The sequence below is a fragment of the Arthrobotrys flagrans genome (assembly GCF_004000055.1).
Source record: "Arthrobotrys flagrans strain CBS H-5679 chromosome Unknown unitig_1, whole genome shotgun sequence".
In the NCBI taxonomy this organism is placed as follows: Eukaryota; Fungi; Ascomycota; class Orbiliomycetes; order Orbiliales; family Orbiliaceae; genus Arthrobotrys; species Arthrobotrys flagrans.
In genome coordinates, this window is record NW_027137556.1 from 5097171 (window position 1) to 5115798 (window position 18628).

General features: G+C 46.9%; 7 protein-coding genes across 8 annotated transcripts; 3 read left to right on the plus strand and 4 right to left on the minus strand.

The window, feature by feature from the left end:
• Nucleotides 1-278: 278 nt before the first annotated feature.
• On the minus strand, nt 279-1522 carry DFL_009508 (uncharacterized protein; the record flags this gene model as incomplete). Its single annotated transcript, XM_067639406.1, has 5 exons — nt 279-425; nt 487-615; nt 694-1148; nt 1250-1424; nt 1517-1522. 5 exons carry the CDS (start codon nt 1520-1522, stop codon nt 279-281), a joined length of 912 nt encoding a protein of 303 aa, XP_067487199.1.
• Nucleotides 1523-2453: 931 nt separating this feature from the next.
• On the plus strand, nt 2454-3639 carry DFL_009509 (uncharacterized protein; the record flags this gene model as incomplete). Its single annotated transcript, XM_067639407.1, has 6 exons — nt 2454-2592; nt 2650-2788; nt 2842-2975; nt 3034-3108; nt 3312-3365; nt 3413-3639. 6 exons carry the CDS (start codon nt 2454-2456, stop codon nt 3637-3639), a joined length of 768 nt encoding a protein of 255 aa, XP_067487200.1.
• A 698-nt stretch (nt 3640-4337) lies between these two features.
• DFL_009510 (uncharacterized protein) lies at nt 4338-5269 on the plus strand (the record flags this gene model as incomplete). The annotated part of the gene is made up of 2 exons (XM_067639409.1): nt 4338-4419; nt 4497-5269. The coding sequence occupies 2 exons, from the start codon at nt 4338-4340 to the stop codon at nt 5267-5269; spliced, it is 855 nt and encodes a 284-aa protein (XP_067487201.1).
• Nucleotides 5270-5826: 557 nt separating this feature from the next.
• DFL_009511 (uncharacterized protein) lies at nt 5827-7099 on the minus strand (the record flags this gene model as incomplete). 2 transcript variants are annotated; one of them, XM_067639411.1, is made up of 4 exons in its annotated part: nt 5827-6245; nt 6315-6377; nt 6673-6849; nt 6931-7099. In XM_067639411.1, the coding sequence occupies 4 exons, from the start codon at nt 7097-7099 to the stop codon at nt 5827-5829; spliced, it is 828 nt and encodes a 275-aa protein (XP_067487203.1). The 2 variants fall into 2 exon arrangements, with proteins under 2 accessions (XP_067487203.1, XP_067487202.1); XM_067639410.1 differs by having other exon boundaries at nt 6526-6849.
• A 2535-nt stretch (nt 7100-9634) lies between these two features.
• Nucleotides 9635-10759, minus strand: DFL_009512 (uncharacterized protein; the record flags this gene model as incomplete). Its single annotated transcript, XM_067639412.1, has 3 exons — nt 9635-10451; nt 10519-10594; nt 10660-10759. 3 exons carry the CDS (start codon nt 10757-10759, stop codon nt 9635-9637), a joined length of 993 nt encoding a protein of 330 aa, XP_067487204.1.
• A 3031-nt stretch (nt 10760-13790) lies between these two features.
• On the minus strand, nt 13791-16348 carry DFL_009513 (uncharacterized protein; the record flags this gene model as incomplete). The annotated part of the gene is made up of 3 exons (XM_067639413.1): nt 13791-15829; nt 15921-16070; nt 16225-16348. 3 exons carry the CDS (start codon nt 16346-16348, stop codon nt 13791-13793), a joined length of 2313 nt encoding a protein of 770 aa, XP_067487205.1.
• Nucleotides 16349-18036: 1688 nt separating this feature from the next.
• DFL_009514 (uncharacterized protein) lies at nt 18037-18441 on the plus strand (the record flags this gene model as incomplete). Its single annotated transcript, XM_067639414.1, has 3 exons — nt 18037-18044; nt 18108-18332; nt 18393-18441. The coding sequence occupies 3 exons, from the start codon at nt 18037-18039 to the stop codon at nt 18439-18441; spliced, it is 282 nt and encodes a 93-aa protein (XP_067487206.1).
• Between the last annotated feature and the right edge of the window lie 187 nt (nt 18442-18628).

The window sequence follows — 18628 nt, forward strand, 5'->3', positions numbered from 1 at the left end:
AAGAAGGGGACCTTCCGGCGCCGTCGATTTATTTTCCAACTACGCATGAAGGCGCCTCCGACAGCAGGCGCCCTTTCCGCCAGTCATCGCCCTGCAGGGCCCTGGCACCTTGTTACGTTAAATCCGTGCCAAGGAGCAACCCAAGTTTTCGAAAGTCCCGCCGAACGTAATTTTTGACTTTTCAGATCTATATGAACAATCACCACCAGATGCAAACTCCTACGAACTCCCAAAACACCAAGATGTGCACATGTAGCTCTCTCTCTATATACTAGGACCTATTCCAACTCTTTATTTAAATATTCAACAAACATGCTTTTTAGCCTTGTTCTCTCAGCTGTGTGTTGTCGGTTGAATGATATAAACTGCCTTCGTATTCTCTGAAGCTGCGCGAGCCCGACATGGTTGGCGGGCAGCTCGATTGTCTGGGTGGTGTATTAGCTTCGCTATCTGGATCCCATGGGACCTTTTATATGGTGAACTTACAATCGATGCTTCCGATATTTTAACAGAACCTCCCGCACCATTCGTCTTCTGATACTCCAAGACAGCGGATACAACATCCTGCGTCGTCTTGTCCAGAATCTGCAAATAATTTGCCTCCGCCGCAGGTTTCTGCCATGAACCAAGTCAGTCATTTAAATTCTTCAAATACGGAGATGACCGAAATAAAGGGCAAAGGGAACAACATACCAGCACTGTCGCCAGATGCGGCTTTACCGCCTCATTGTTCACCATAGCATTCCACATCTCCTCGCCAGGTATATCCTCATCCATCCACGGCACGATAAACAAGGGGCTATCCCACCTCGTCATCCCGTTCGGCTCTTCGTATCGGAATATCAAGTTATCCAGAACATCCGGTGCGTAAGCCTCCCGAGAATCCTCCTTCCCTCCTCCTTCTCCTGTTTCCCCTCCTTCCTTTTTCTCGGAATCCTTCGCTACATTCCATTCCTTACATTTTTCAGCCGGGGTGCCAACGTATACGACGCACGAAGGTGTAAGGAGTGCTTTAGCTTCGCAGTGAAGTTGGTATCTGTAGCCTTTGATGTAGTTCATGCCGTCGGCGATTACAATGTCGTCGGTGGATAGTAGCCGCTTCACAGCACCGTAGAAAGTTGCCCGTGCATCCTTTTCCGGCCTTGCTTCTGCCATTTAGACTGCGAAGTGAGTAAGTGACTTTCGTTCTTGTTTTTCCTTTTACTTTTCTATACCATCGCATGCAACAGGGAGTAGGTTGGGTGGGTACCTCTGTAAACCTCCTTCGATATCCCTAGACCCTCATCGCTGACGACATGTACCTTGAGACGAGCGATCCGAGGATCGGTGGGCGATAGTTCGGCGATTTTGGAATTGAAAAAATCGCGGATTTGTTTTGCACGTGTCGTTTTGCCAGAGGCTGGGAAGCCGGACATCATGATTAACTAGAAGGTACATGCCGCACAATGTCAGTCTAACCAGACTGCGATGATGGTATGTGATCGTCACGCCTCGTTCTCAGAACGGGGAGACTTACAGGCATGGCGGCGGTGGATGCTTGAGGGCGCTCTCGAGATCGAGCACCTGGTACCGAGGGGTATGGTGGGGTGGAGCGATATGGGTTTTGGAAGCGCAAAACTTCAAGATTCAAAGTTCCTCTTGCAGTTTATCGAACTCAACCTATCAACGCCAAAGTATGAAAAATAATATTTAAAAAAAAACCCTGCAAGTTATCAAAAAGAATTATTTTTTAATCGAGCTCATAGAGTGATTTCTGATATCATGATTTATTCATTCGTCTTTTCCCTTTCAACGAACAGTTATCAAATTAGAGAACTCGAAATTACAACAGAAACAACACAGAATCATCTCATGACCCAACCCTCCGATCTTACGACCCTACGGAATGTATCAACGAGGCAGTCACATTGTGACAACTAGCAGCATACTAGAAATAGAGCATTTCACGTCCACGGTGTGCTATACCTTCAAAAAATGCGGCGGCGTCAGGATGAATATCCTCATGGCTGGGAGGTGTGGAGCCGTGAGGTACCCAGGAACCGCCGGTTTCACCGTATATGTATGCCTGACCTAATGTTTATTCAAAAGTAGTATCCATTACGATCGTTAACCGGATCTGTCAGTGTCCCGCCCGATAAATTTATATTTTCAAAGTTTCAATTTAAAAAAGAATCAAGATACGTCAGAACCGGAATGTCGCATCATATAGTGTGTTCCGCTGTAAATATTCCTTTCCGATGATATCCCGATTCGAGATAGTATTACTTTTATACTTTATTTTCTGGTGTTTCTTTTGTTGGGAGTGAGTGACTACCGTATACAAACCTTCCCTTCGATGGACCTCTTAACAGGAAGTATTCGATTTTGATCTTGTGTCTTTTCTTCGTTTCGTTAGTTTCTTATCTTATACCGGGCCCGTGGCCTCTTTCTTCGTATATCTACAAATTAACAACATGTCACCTCTCATATTGACTCTGGCGAAAAGGCTTCTGCGAAGTCCAACATTACTTGCCTTCATCCCACACTTTGCCTTAGGGTTTGACATCCAAGGCACAGATAACGTAGCTCCCTACTGGGGCCGGAACTCCGCTCGTAAACTTCATCATCTATAACATACACTCCTAGCCTGACTCGAATCTATATTTACAGAAATATCCCCCCAGCCCCCCCTAAAATCCTACCGCACCCGCCCAGACGTCGACATCCTAATCCTTTCCTTCATCTCCCTCCTCTACTCCAACGAAAAGATTCCAATCCTAAACCAAGCTACTCCACAATCCCCGGTTCCGTAGGAGGACAAGTAACATGTCTCGAGTCGGCTCAAGAAATCGAATATTGTAGAGGACAGGGGAAGAAGGTACTCGTATCTCTGGGTGGTGCGACGGAACAGATTTGGGATACGTATCTCAGGGGTGGGAAGGATGGGATGGCTGTTGGGCCGTTCGGGGAGGTCGAGGTGGATGGTGTCGACTTGGGTTTGTATTTACCCTTCAATGGAATGAAAAAGACGGAGCTGATAAATATGAAATTTAGATCTTGAATCGCCGCCCGGACGAAAAGGAAAATACTGGCCGATATTTATCGATACGATCAGATCGCTCTACCAAAGTGAGGTCGGACGGAATGGGGAAAGGGACTATTTGGTCACCGCGTCCCCTCGATGCGTTTATCCGAATGTTATACTCTCCCGACACTTCGGGATAAGAGATCCTAGTTTGATATGGTATACTCCCCTCGATAAAAAAGAAGTTTAATCTAAATTAACGGTGGGACCATATTTACTAACAAAGAGATTTCACTCTCAACTACAGCTCTTCATCCAATTCTACAGCAAGCTTCACCACTCGGCCCCTACAATTACCTAGGTATGTATAAAACATGTACAATTTTCTAACCAAAAAATAACAACCAGACAACGTATGCACCCCCACAAAACCCTCCGGTGGATTCACACCACTGGAATCCCTTCTAGAAGCAGCCTCGGACTCAATGGAAGACTGTGAAAATGCCCGCGTATTCTGGAAGGGCGATATGATCGCCTCAAACCCTACTAACCCTTACAACCGTTTCGGCGGAATTGCATCCTGGGACGCATCCACCGGAATACACTGCTGCTACAAAACTCGGTCTAGCAGGTAGCTGGGAGAAGGCTAAAGCCAGAAATCGATTTTTTAAAGGAGAGGAGCAAGCCGAAAGTGCAGCTAATAGGAAAGGGAGAGGTAAAAGTACTTTGGCGAGCCTCACGCAGACGTCATGCTATTCGTCGACGACGCAGGCATGGACGATGATTGGACGGGGGTGTCGGATTTAATATTTTTTTGCAATGCAAAGTTACTAGCTGACAGCGAGCCATGGAATAGGTGCGGTCTTGTATCACCAGGCGAGGCATACTGGAACTATTTCATATTTCCATGGCTTTACCTTGGAGGTTTTTTTTCTTGTATTTTTCTTTTCTTGTCATGCTGCTTTCATACATATATATCCGGCGTTAGGCTTTGTATTTTCAAGATACCCTTAATAACCTGCATACGTACCCCAGAAGTACCATCTACAATGAGCTCATATCCCCAGCCTCTCTCAAAGTACCTCCCCAAATCTAGCCGCAAACAGAAAAAGAAAAAAGTCTCACGCTTAAGCTTAGGACCGAACCAACCACAATGTTGCATTTTTGAAAAAAAATTAATCTGCAAATTTTGCGTTGTTGTCGAAATTCTAGACTAAACCAGAATTGAATTTCAGACCTTGGCCTTCGTAGACGCATCAAACTATCGATTTCGGAGGTGGAGGGGAACGTTTCATCATCGGGATCTAGATATCTTGAGAGTCATAGAAAAACAATGACAGAAGAAGACCTGAACCGCAACTCCGACTCTAGCGACGTCGAAGATGTCGGCGGCGACCTCTTCAATGAACCCGATGGTATGTGCAACCGCCACCGCTGTTCCATCCATATAAACCTCAAAATATGCATAAAATACTAACGGGTAAAAACAAAGATTGGAAACCGAAAACCCCACCCCCAACCTTCGCATCCCACACCCTTTCCCTCTCCCCAAACTCCTCCATAACCGTCCGTCTGATCGGGAAATCCCCCCTCTGGGGCCACCTCCTCTGGAACGCCTCCCGCATAACCTGCAACTACATCGAATCAACCGCCAAATCCCTCGTCGAAGGGAGATCGATTGTAGAATTCGGCGCAGGGGCAGGATTACCTTCCCTCGTATGTGCAGCATTGGGTGGCAAGACGGTGGTGATAACGGACTACCCGGACCCGGATTTGATCCAAAACATCGAATATAACAAGCTCCACTCCCTGGCTTCTGTCGATGATGACGAAGCCAGTCTGCGAAACGAAGATGGGACGAGGAAAATGGTTTTACCGAAATCGAGTACAATACATTGTGCTGGTTACATCTGGGGTGCACCTCCGGATCCTCTTCTAGAAATTTCACCAAGGGGATACGACCTCTGCATCCTATCCGACCTCCTCTTCAACCACTCTCAACATGAAGCCTTGCTCAAGAGTCTAAAGTTCACCCTCGCAAAGCCGGACGGTGTAGCGTTGGTCTTCTTCACCCCGCACAGACCCTGGCTGTACGAAAAAGATCTCAATTTCTTCAACATGGTCCGAGAAACCGGAGAATTAGATGTTGAGCAAGTGGTAGAGGAGAACCTGGACAAGGTAATGCTCGAGGAACCCAGAGGGGATCAGAGCTTACTCTTGAAAGTGTTCGGGTATCGGATTACTTGGAGGAAGGAGTCAACATAACATATGTAGACCATAGATATCGTCATCATGCCAGCTATAGAGTATATATATAAATCTCCTCGAACCATCACAAACGAGGGTTATCTCATCATTTCCTATCATTAACCTTATTCCAGGATTTATCGTACATTTTTCAGCGTATCCGCATTAAAAAGAGTGAAAAGACAGCGGCATTCAACATGCCTATACTGATGCAATGATTAAAAAAGAGGAGGAAAAAAGGAACGCTGATGAAAAGCCCACTCGATTACCAAGAATGCCCTTTTTTCCTTTCAAAAAAACAATAAACGCGATTACCATGTCTATATGTGTGCTGTGCTGTTCCGTTATCTTCCGTGTGTACTGTTTTGGTATGCTGGGAATCGCTAAAATGCAGAAAAAAAAACAAAAAACCAAAACCCAATGGATGCAAAGAACGCAAGGAAAGGTAGGTGTCAGAGCCCTACCGATCCCATCATCAAAACTCGCAGAATGACCGTGCTTGTTGGGTTGCGATTATATAAAAACCCCGTATTCGTATCCACATTCAAGTCGTTGGAGGCGGAGAATATCCAAGTTTAGAAAGCAGCACCGCCAACGTATCCCAGAACGGCCATTAATGCAACCACGGGTGCCGCTGGTCCAGGGGCATACAAGGTCGCAGCGCTGGTGTGAAGCGAAGCAGTACCAGTTGCCGTTTCGGTATCTTGCGGATTCTGCGCCTCTGTCGGTGGTAAAGTCGGAACCACAACTAAATATTCAGTAACTGTGCCGACTGCACCATCTGGTAGCGTGAATGTGCTTGTCGACCATGCCGTTGTAAAAGCAGATTTTACAGTCGTGTCTAGTGTTGTTCTTATTGTTGTTGTTTCTTCTGTTGAGGTTGCTACTTCCGTTGAAGTTGTTTCTTCGGTTGATGTTTCTGACGGTTCATCAGGGGATGTAGTAGATGTTTCTTCTGCAGCCGAAGTTATGTCCTCAGTTGTTGTGGGTTGAGCTTCAGAAGCGGTTGTTACGTCAGCAGAGGACGGGAGATCGGTGTTGCCGCTAGGGGTAGTAGTTATACCATCGGCCGTAGTTGTTTCCGTCTCAGACGGAGTGTTTTCAGCATCGGTTGAAGTGGGAAGGTCTGGAATACGAAACAATGTTAGTAATTGTATTCTCCTTTGAAAGCGGTTCTCAATAGAATTTCCAATTTAATGAAAATGACAATTTTAAAGATAAAATAAAATAAATAAAAAACGGCGTCATATGCAAGAGCAAGATGATATCCGTACTTGGTGGTGGTGAAGAAGTAATAGTAGACGACTCGACTTCCGTGCTGGATTCAGAGGTCACCTCGTCTTCAGTGGAAGTTGGAGTCGGAGTAGAAGAAGAAGGGGCGGTAGTTGGTATAAGTGTAGAAGTAGTAGGATTCCCATTACCATCATCGGTGGAGGTTGGCTCCAGAGTAGTTATGCTACTAGAGATATCTGATGGCGTAGTTTCTGCCGACGTAGCGGTTGTCGTATTTGATATTGTTCCAAGATCCGTGGGGGTGGAAATTGGTGTGCCGGGATCAGCCTCCTGGCGTTTGAAGAGCCGGAACGGATTCCGAACGACTATCGACGGCAGAAAATGTTAGAGTTCGTATGATCATCAATAATTTAAACCAAGTAGCTTTTCAGAGGTGTCGAACCTACTTTCTCTGTAGGAATCCTGCTGGGCTCTTTTCTGGGCCTTTTGCCGTGCCAGAGCATTGAAGTTGACGCCATCTGCCATGGCGTAGATGCTGGCCTGTGCTACGGGAACAAGGGCCAGGGCGACGGCCAACACGAAGAAGGCATTGAGAATCGACCGAGAAGAATGCATCTTTTTGGTGGCTTGCTACGGCTGGTGAAGATAAAATAAACACTCGGAAGGGAGAAAGGAAAAGGATAAAAAGAGGAAGAAATAGAGGGAAGAGGGAAGAGGAAGGGGAGTAATAAGAGGAAACACTAGAGGGTTGAATTGGAGCTTGTGAGGGAAAAATAAGAAGAGAAAAAAAGAAGAAGAATTGGGCCAAATCAAACCATAGTTATCATCGCGGGAATTTCTAGAAGCGTGGAGATAATAAATATAATCACGATATCCAAATACAAACCAGCCAGTTGTTACCGTTAACCACTGTTACTGTTTGTAGATATGCAGGTGGAGTACTCGGGCGAAGGCAAAGGGAGATGAGCTCCAACAATATGTAACAGGATTATATTCGTAGGAGTACTAAGTACTTCGCTTGATATAATAAATAATGGTGATGGCGTCCTCGATCGGAAAGAAATACTTACCTCGAAAAGTACGAACTAAAGTATTCAGCTATGCATTTTGTCTTTTCAGCCCAGCTTCTGCAGATTTGGCCGGATCTCATGGCCCCCGGTCCTGGCCCTGGTACATTGTACCGCATCCGAAAGGACCTTCAACCTCCCCCAACCTCCAACATGGTCCGAGCAGGGCCTCACCAAGGTAACATAAAACATCCACCCCAAAAATAAGTGGCCTGGCATGATCGGTCTCTCTCGTTGAGGTATGGACGGCTGGTTCTGAACTGCCCTGCCCCATTAATACGGCACATTATAGCCCTTCGGGATCGAATCGATGATGCAGACAGTAAACAAGTTCCCTGTCACTACCTGTGATTGTAAGTATATTTGTACACCCATACTTACACACACATATGTCCGTACAGAATGGACATGGGATGTATGCAAGAGGCTGGAGAGAGACCCATTTGGTTCCCGCATCGGGCTAGCCGTCTTCCTCGAGTTCCGCAGTTGCTGTGCTTTGGCCAAAACGCCTCACATCACTTGCGTGGCAGCCCTTCAGTTTTTTCAAAAAAGATTTTTTTTTTCTCCTCTTCGAAAAACCTATCCCGATTGCTTGGGACGCCATGTAACACTCTCTAATTCGACAGCAATACCGCATATCTCGGTCACCAAGGCTTGCAGGGCGGTTCGTCTGCTAACCGGCAAGACACCAATGAGAATTAGACTTCCCACCACACTTCTTTTTCTAAGTACAAAAATATGAAGAAGGACAAACCACTCCAATACCCTGCTAGTTAGCACCGAAGCTTAAGGTAAGGTAGGGTGCGAAGTAAGGGTGACGTTGACGTCGGTATGGAGGTACGTATAAAGTACTTTCATACTACTAGCATATTCTCAAGAATCTCGAACACGGGCTAACGGCCTTTCAAGCTTGACAGTTGACATTTACTATCTTTACGCAAAGCTCCTAAAAAAGAATTTTAACATTTCTTTTTGGCCTTGACGCCCGAATTTCGCTCGTCAGCAAGGAGTACGACGAGAGCGAAGGGGTAACAAAAATACCTTCTTACCCAGACGTCGTTTCTTTTAAAAATACATCAGATCATAACAACGATACGGCGTATTCTAGATAACAAGGCTTGTTGGTCGGAACTTGATTTGGAGCATAGCCCCGAGCAAAAGAACCTTCTGTCGTCGATACCACGTTCTAAACCTAGGAATTTAATGTAAATCCGAGTGTGCCAATCTGGTTTACGATATAAGTCCTCCCGACTGATATTTCGATCAAAACATCAATACCGAGGCAATTGTGCAATTGTTTATTTCGTTCGTAACGGTCTGATTTCAGGCTCGTATGCATCTACTTCCAAGACCGAGACCATGCGTCCACCGATACCTATTTATCGCACATCTACAGACTTATCCTTCTACCAGCCTGCTTCCCTACCCGCCTGTCCATCTACCTAGAGGCCAATTGGAGGCTATTATATATTAAAAACAAATCAGTTGAAACCCCGGTACAAGCTAACAAGTAGGCTAGTAATATGTCCTCCTGTTATGATGTATTGGTACGAGAGTCAACCATGCAAGAATATAAACTGATAACGCACCGGTTAGGTATCCGCTTAGTCATATAAATTATTTCTACATTTTATAAAATCTGCTCGGCCTAATAACAATAGCTTAAAACAAAAATAGCTACTTACTTGAGTATATACTTGAGAGTATAATCCCTCAAAGCGTTCTCTTCGACGTTCATGTTGGATTTTATAAGGGTCCTAGACTCCACAGTTCATGACCCATGTTGATACAATGACTCTCACCTAGAACACTACCTCGGATATCACGATTACTTCTTCGATACTACGTACTAATTACCAGGGAGGAACTCCGATGTTTCATCTCCATACGAAAGCTGATTGGAACCATGTGAAGATCGAAAAGGTATTGAATTAATTTAACGTTCCAACGACCCCAAAGTTCAGAATCGCCAGCCTCAACACCTAGACCTATCATAACTAACATTATCTCAATATCTAACATACATTATCATCGTGTGGTGCAGTTCATAGCCGCCGGAAGTCAAGTAAATTTCCCTTTGGCTCTAGGCCGGGGGTGCGACCTCTTCGAGGTAAAGAGAGACCCCCCAAGGATCAAAATTAGGAGCTTCGTCCCCCAGAAAAGTTCGGAAACCATAAATTTTCCCTGGAGAGACATTTTCCTCGTTGTCCTGAACATATACGAAGTTGAAAATTTCCCCAAAGACTCTGTCCTCCGCAAAATTGAAATAATTATCGTTGTGGACATATCTGAAAGCTAGGGGTCTAATGCCCGAAGCAAACGGTCTTAACGCACCGGTGATTAACCCATAATCATCGAAACCCTCTTGGGGCTGCCCAGAAGCCAACTGCACGGTTTGGGCATCCGTATCAAGGTATATGCGTCCAACATCGTACCCGAGGTACAGTACCGATCTAGCATAAAATTTATCCGCGTTTTCCTTCTCTACAATATCGTAACCATTTGCGTTCTTCTTTAGGTATTTGCCCTCCAAGGCACTGGTATCTTCATCTTGACCGCGTGAAACATCACTGAGCTTAATGTAAACTTCGGTAGGAGTAGGAGTGAAAGATGTTTCTGTGGTCGTTGCAGTCGTGGAGAATGACGAAGTCAGAGAGATTGTCTGCGTAGTAGTTGGCATCGTGATCGGATTCTTCGAATGGGTTCGATAGAAGCACGAGCATGCGCTGGAAAAGCGGAGTACGGCGGCAGTTCCGCTTACAGACGAGCAGCCAGTTGCCCAGGTTGGGACTCCTTCGGGGAGTTCGACGTCGGCTCGTTTCTCTAACGCCGCTGCACCTAAGGTTGTCGTCGCCGTGGTAGTGAAGGTCTGCGTCGCCGATGTGCTCACATACACGGTCCTAATAATGAGTGACGTTTGGTAAAGTTCCTTGGCTACTTTAAATATTCCGAGGGGGTTAGGCATACGATGTAATAGTGTAAGATTCGACGAAGGCTTCACAGCCTGCCATGCGTTCTTCTTCCCTCCCTAACTTGTTGACAGCTATAGCATAGAATTAGTACAGAACGCTCTCTCTCATTTGAACCGATAACCAAAGTATTCCATACCGTTCATGCAATTATCAGCTAAACATCCAGGGATTCTGTCTCGTGGAACAATGGCCGCACTAGCCGATGCGGCCATGGCGAGCAACTGAAGGAACTTCATAGTGACCCCGAAATTTAAAAAGATAATTATAAAATTGAAATCTTCTTATTAAGCAGACTGATAAGCTTTGCCTTCCGGTGATGTCTGGGATGTAAGGGATGCCGTGCTACCCAACATCGGGGCATCGTAGGGTTTAAATAGACTTCCCCGAGAATACTAATACCATCGAGCTAATCGATATCCCATAACTCGAAAACCGCCCAGACGGCTTGCTTTCGTACCATGCCGTACCGGTGGTTACTCGTGGTTAGCATGAAAGGGCGTTAAGCCCGTCTAGTTTTCACGGCGATTCTAGGAACGATTGAGGAAAAATCATGTAATTTGATCCGAAGGATCCTAAGAAATCCGAATAAACTTCATAAATGGGTTTTTGGCTTGCGAGATACTTTTTTTGCGCGAATGTCGTGCGTCCAAAAAAGGGTATGCTCCGTATATAGTTAATATGATATCGATGATGCATATAATATAGGGCGGGGAAAGGCGAGGGGCGATCCTCAATCGAGGGACCTGCAGAGACAAGAAAACCTAGAACAGAGATCCTCCAACCTTTACCTTTTTTCGTTTTGACATCAATTTGGATTCTGCCAATTTGGATGATGTTTTGTTTGTTATTTTGATTCAGGAACAGGTTTGATATCCGCACGCCACGGCATGCTGAAGAGCTTTGACGATCGATTTTAATTTACAAAACGCTTCGTTAGTGTCCAAGGCAGATCCATCTTCCGTTCCAAAAACTAACCCCTCGGTTGACCTCTACGGCACCCATGGTGCCGTACAGTTATGGTTGGCGCTCTGTGAGATTGGTAGTAAGCCATGCGCCAAAAGGGCGTATATTCGCCAACCTCCACACCTAGTTTCTATCCTCTGCCATCGATATATTTAATACCTCAAAAAAAGAATTAACTTTTTTTGAAAGGCAAAGAAAAATAGGAAAATCTCTAAGAAATACCTCCGTTGCATAAAGGAGACACTCGCCTATCGAAATAGCTAAGGCTGGAGGATCGCCCCCTCTTGGCGAGGAAGCTTGTCCCAGTTACACAGGAGCCTAGAGCTCCGAAGGTAAAAGAAGAACGAGAAAACAAGAGAATAAGAAAGGAAGAAGAAAAGAAGATGTTAAAATCACACCCACGGAGGCTCAATGTAGTATCCGCAGACGGAGCGGTCCTTGAATCGAGATGGGACACATGCTTCTTGTTGCTTTTTTATTTCCTGTCAAAGCAAAATTGGCAAAGGTGTTGCTTTTTGTTGGATTTTTTTACGTCTCGACAAGCGAAAGGCGGCTCAGACTCCACATGGTAAAGAGTATCGATATCTCTTGCATAACGTGCGGACACCTCGTGGAGGCTGGTATACGGGATGCAGGTCTCCCCTCCTCGCCAATTCTAACCCACATCGGAGAGAGGCTGCTCGAGTTTGCTAACCGGTTTATGCAATCAACCATACCAATGGAACTAATAGAATGGAATCCGAACGTGCAAAATCAATTCCGGACCGGGCTCCGTTGTGGATGGTTAAACCCCTTCTGTAAATGTAAACCATCAGGATAGGTAATGGTCCGTATAGACATAGTACTTGCGCACCAGCTTCACCGGTTTTACCTGAGCAGCCAGCATTCGGGGCCTTGACAAATCTACTACAGGTGATACTCCGTTATACTTTTGGAAAGACCATGTTTTCCACAGCTCACCCAACCGGTTTTACCAAAGGTCGAGTACAATTTTATAGAATTACCTTCAATTACCAGCAGATTCTACAGAACCCTTTGGATCTAAATATAACAGGTCTTGTCTTGGCAGAAAATATCAAGACCCTGACTTTTAATCAGCCATTAAAAACCCACCTGAGCATTGGATTTCGTTTCCAGAATGGCGAGAACCATCCGTTAGTTTCTTGAGACTCTTTTCCCTAGCTAGCCTTTCGTTATCGTTCCCCGTCGGATGGCACCCGGGGAGGCGTTGAGTTGTTGTATATCAGCTATACTCTACGGCGGATTATGAACTCGTGACAAGACCCTGATGAGAGTCGAGGGACGGTAAACGCCCGCTTCCATTATGATATCAGCGGCGGCCGGCATCACTACCACATCTCCAACCCCCCAAAATACTATCAAGTACAGCTAGTCAACCCTAGCTCCAAGATCCAATTATCACGAGCTAATTGCACTTCGACATCTAGTTCGTCCATGACTCAATTGACGGAAAATTCCTAAAAAAAGATCGTTGTTACGTTTATTCGAATTGGCCACCGCCCGCCCGGTCTGGGGACCACCACGACACCCGTCAGCAAGGGCGGAAAGGCAACCAGACAAGCCCGGCCTCGTACCCAGACGTCACAAAGCCTAGTGAGGAGTAACTGGCCCCCCTCATCTTTTAAAAAAAATACATGATGAAAAGTACATATACACCCTCCAAAAATTCCGTACACCCAAGAGCGTTCGCAATAGTAGCAGTAGTAGTAATGGTAACGGTAGTAGAAGCAAGTGGTAGTAGTAGTATCAAATAAATGATAAAAAAGAAAAATTTCATCACGAGGACAGCCCCGAATCCACATTAGGAAAACGCCAGGAGAAGAAAAAAGAGTATTAAATGTAACTACAGAAAAAAAGTTAAAGACTCGACCAAAGGAATATATCTGAGGACGAGGCTCTCCTTTTTAACAAAAAACCCGCCGGGCAAGGAGGAATTAAGAAACAAAACAGGATTCCCACGATTCATCAAGCTGAGAAAGGACAAGAAACAGAAAATCGTCGTCACCGATAACAGGAAGCGCCCTTTTTAACCAGCAAGAAAAATAACATAATGTCGATACAGAGGTGTTGTAGAAACGTGGGACAGGGACAAGTATCGATAAAGCTGAGCCAGAAAAACAAAAGAGGCTATGGCAAAAAAAATAGAGATAGTACACTAACGGGTCACCTAAACGCCTACCCTGCTAACTGTCGATTCGTAACAATAGGTGAAGAGGATGGAACAACGTCGTTGGAAAGTGTCGACACGTAGTAGCAAACACCAGACCGATGATTCCGGTCCGATCACGTTTTCGGCGAGAGCGGTGTTTCGACTTCGGCAATTGGGGTCGTGGGGAGCATGGGAAACTGCGGTGGACCGGCCGAGGGATCCCTCTCCTTCTCTCCTTTCCCCTTTCTCTCGCTTCTCTCGTTTATCTTCTTTTGCAGCCAACCGATCGCACCCAGGTTCTCGGCACTCGGGGTGTGCTGGCCACTCGCACTCGCTCCTCGTTGCGGCAACGTCGAAACCTCTTTCGGTACCTCGCCGGCCTTCTCGCCTACGGAATGACTGCGCCGTCGGCCCTTGGAATTCAACGAGTTCATGGAACCGTTGCTGTTGAGGGGTTTGACAAACGGTGGGGAGATGAGGCCTGAGAGTTTGTCAGCAGTGATTTGGGCGGTGGCTTGAGCCGACCCGAGGTTCAATTTCTGAGCAGACTTCCGCCAGATGGATTTCTGTTTTGGCTTTTCGCCGAGCTTCCCATCATCGGGTTGAGAAGATTGCGAAGAGAGAGACGAAGCTTGCGATGGTGTTTGCGAAACCTGTTGAACCAATGATGATGTCGAGGCGGACGGGACACCCTTCCCATGAGGAACGCCGGGAGCTGGAGGTTCCGGTTGTTTCGAATCTATCGGTGTCGACGCCTGAATGTTGGCTTGGAACGGTGGGGTTCTGGTATCCAATTCCGGGAGGCCATTAGGCGGCGAGGCGGAGATGGGTGGCAAAGGCGGTTGTTGAGAAGTAGGATTGGAGGCCGGGGGGATCGGTCGAGCAACCGCAACGGGAGGATGCGGCGACGTTGTTCCGTTTAACGATGCTGTAGACGACTCTGCCGACGGGTTTTGACTTCCAGGAATCCTCTTCTTCCTAAGTTTGTTCGAGGTCTTCCTCTCGGTTTCACTCCCGGGAGATCGTGCAAAGTAAGATGAAAATCCTTTCTCTTTCGTAGGTGTTCGCGAAGGATGGGTTGCATTGGATTGTTCGGTGGCTCCCTGCGGAGGAGGCTGCGAGTCATTGTCGGTGGGTGGTTCGACCGGTGAAACCATTTCTGAAAACTCAGAGGTCGTCCTCTCACCATGACTGCTCGACAGTCTCTGGGCATCCGATTTCTCAGTCGGCTGCTCGGCAATAGCTCCCATCGGAGGGGCTGCGGTATTCTCCGGGACGTTGTCGGGAACTTCTTTCTCCGGACCGACCCCTTCGGTCATCTGCCCTTTCTGTGGAAATCTGGGAGAAGCGGGCATTCGCGGGGACTGTGGTGTCCTAGGCGAGAACGTAGGTGTGGTCACGGAAGGAGAACGGTTCTTGGACGGGACCGTATTACTTCGGCTGAGGCCGACGGGGCCGACGATAGGACTAGACACCGACTTTCTCGAACTTGTCGAGTTGTGTCGTTGGACCCCAAACTTTTTCACCGACTCCGCCCCGGCGCTAGCATTCGACGGGTGTCTGTCGAGTCCGTTTTTGGACTTGTTGCGCGGTGACTCTGACGATGGTTGGTAACCTTCCGACGGGGGCTTGTCCTCGTGGTGATGGTCATCGTCATCATCCGAGCCCCTCATCCCTAGCAAGAAATTATCCTGGTTCAGGATAAGGAATATCAATACGTCCTGTGATAATCTGTAGTCGGCGGGTGACATTTCGTGGTCAGGATGGGAAATTATCCCAGGCTGAAAGATCGCTGCCAGATTCGCAGCGGGCATGAGATTTACGTCTGCCTTGGACGAAAAAACTGCGAGCAAGTCTAGGATGTAGAGAAGCAATTGTCGGTTCAAAGGTGGGAGTTCGCTGATAAGGCGTTGATACGTCTTGATCGCTTCGGCATCGTCTATCGTCCCACCGATCGATAGAGGTTGTCTGAATTTGTCGTAATAATCGAGTGGGATTATCGGCTCGGGAAGCTGGTTCAGGTATCGCCTTAAGATGTTCGCGGCATCGTGGACCGTGTAGCCGGCCCAATCCAGACCCTTCCCGTACTTGTCGGGAGAATTGAAAACCACCTGAAGATCCTTTATTCTTTTGGCCGAGCCGCTGAGACGGAATATACCTTCCACGTCGGTTGCTAAGAATTTCCCACACGTTAGCTCTCAAATCCCATTTCCCGATACAATCTCAACCAAGCTTCCTCTTCATCTTGTTTTTTGGTTTTTTACCTTTATCCTTCAGGAAGACGCCACATTTGGCGATGACAATTGGGATGTAGCCGTAGATGAACGAATTTCCATTCTGGTCGTTCATGCTAATCGCGACCTTGGCATATTTGATACTCTCCTGGAGAGGTACGCCGAAGATTCCCGGGGGACCTAGACCATCATGGCCAGGGATTAGCTCTTTGAAAAAAAACTGACAAGCAACGGTAGCTCTAGGAAGCTTGAATCGAATGCACAAAAACATCTGCGACTCGAAATACCTCCTCGAAACCGAAACGAAGACGGAAAGGATGAAATAAAAACATACCTTCTTTCGGTTCCTCTTTCTTAGGATTGCCTTTCTTGAACTTATCCCACCACGACGCCAAAGACGCCTTCGTCGGCGGTGAAGCCGGACTTGTGAGCGGGTGCCCGCCAGACCCCGAGGCCATGGTATCCTTTAAGAGCGCGGCGCACACTCTCCGACGCGGAAGTTATCTGAAGAATTTCCGTTTCTTTCCGCTTTTGTTAACAAAACAAAAAAGAACTCCCGTTTCTATCTCTCGCTCCAGGTTCGTTTCGTTGTGACCAGAATGTGAATTAAAATCCAAGCCTGGCTCAGGGGAGGAAAACAAGTCGGAGGATGAGGATCGTCAAGTAGTGCGACGGAAGGAATAAGCGCTTGCTGGTTATGTGTACGGTGCCTGACGCCCAGGAACGGGGATGCTGATGGTAGGGCTTATGGTCTTTGTTGACATGTCAGCTCCAGGTAATGTAGGGTACTAGCTAATAACGGTGGCAGGGGGAACAACAGAAAAATAAGATGGAACGGGTGACGATGGTTCCAAGGAGAAGGAGAAGGGTATGGAGAGGGGGTACGGGAGAGGGAGATGAGGGGTGAGCATACGGTTGCGGTGGTGGATGCGGTGTGGGGGCTTGCGCGGTGGAGTGGCGGCTGTGAGGTTGATGTGTGTGTTTATGTGTTGTTGGGTGCTACGCCAACAATATCAAGAGACGTGATGGCTGGGACGGTGGGATGGAGATGCTAATGCTAATGATGATGGGAACGATGTTGATGATGAAGGATGGGGATGAGAATGAAAGATGGAAAGACGAAGACTCCAAACCAACCAAGTGGAGAGAGAAAAAGAGGGTCCCGTCAAAATCTGGGGATGCAGGAGAGGGACTAGTATAGAATACGTACCAGTACCACCTCTTGTACCTATAATTTATGATATCGACAAGGGAATCCAAACCTAACCGACCGACCGACCGACCGACCGACCAACTCCACAATATAGATACTCGAGCAAGTATGAGTAAGCATATATGTATCACGGTGATAGCACCAACATATCTTCACATTCTGCGCAGAGCGAGGGACAGGGAGGGATCTATTCTTGGGTACACCAAGAACAGAACAGAACAGAACAACCAACAAACAATCCCTCCGGAACGGATCCATCCCATATCCCAAGCAAGTCTTGTGAACAAAAAGCAAGCTCGGTCCTCCACAAAAGAACGAATGACCAAACGGAGATAATATGCATCCTGCGTGCTCGAAAGGTATGGACGAGTATCACGACACCGCGCAGCTCGAGGCTTGCTTGCATGCCCAGCCGTTTCTACATCCACCCTGTTTTCAAGGTCCCGTGCCCGTTTCACCAGGGCCTCCGAAAATGCGCTGAAAAATGAGGGCGCCTCAACGCCACCTTTCGGAGGCGGAGTCCTCGCTTTGTATGCAAGGTCCGACGACATAATTGCGTCGTCGTTGGCGTCGGATCTAACTTTGACATCGCCGCGGTGTTCCCATGAAAAAAAAAAAAAAAATTTAAATTGTGGAAAATATGGAAATCTTCCTATTTGTAGAAAAATGTTGTGTCATTTAAAGATTTTTTTTATATTGAACTCGGCCGGACCGAACGAATGCACATTGAGAAAGAACAAATACCTACGCGTATAATACTTACGTATCGGTTGGAAAGCGAAGCTAGGGACAGGGTTGTCGAGTGGTTCGGCAACCTGCGTTGCCATCCCGTTATCGATAACCCAAACTTTTCTACTCCCAGCGACACCAAACCCTTCCCACCTACCATCAACGTCAAAATCACATCCTTCACCTCCCAGAACCTCATCGAAAATGGACGGGTAAGCCCGAACGCCCCCCCTTCTGACCACCAAAACCCTTTACTGAATACCTATGTAAAACAGCCTCACACCATCGGAACAGCGCGAATTCCAATCCGTCGTCGAACGTCGACAGATGCGCGAATTCATGAACATGTACTCGAACCTCGTCCAACGCTGCTTCGATGACTGCGTGACCGATTTCACCTCAAAGACGATGAATAATAAAGAAGAAGGTTGTATTTCCAAATGCGTCGAGAAATGGTTGAAGGGTAGTGAGAGGATGGGGCAGAGGTTTGCTGAGCAGAAGTATGTTTCTTTTTCCCTCCCTGTTTTTTCCATCATGTGAGATATTAACAGGCTTCGTAGTGCGGCAATGATGCAAAGCGGTGGTTCGTTAGGCGGTGCCGGTAGATGAATATATAAAAAAACATTAAAATAAACCTCTCTCCTGCTATCCCGACATTCGCCTTTTTCTTCCTCTCGCAAGCCGAAAAGCATTTCCCTATTTTTTCATATCAACGACTATCACGCCACTCTGTACATTATATCGCTGTTGCTACGGGTTCTTCGCAAAAAGGTGCATCCGGTGCAGGGGAACAAAA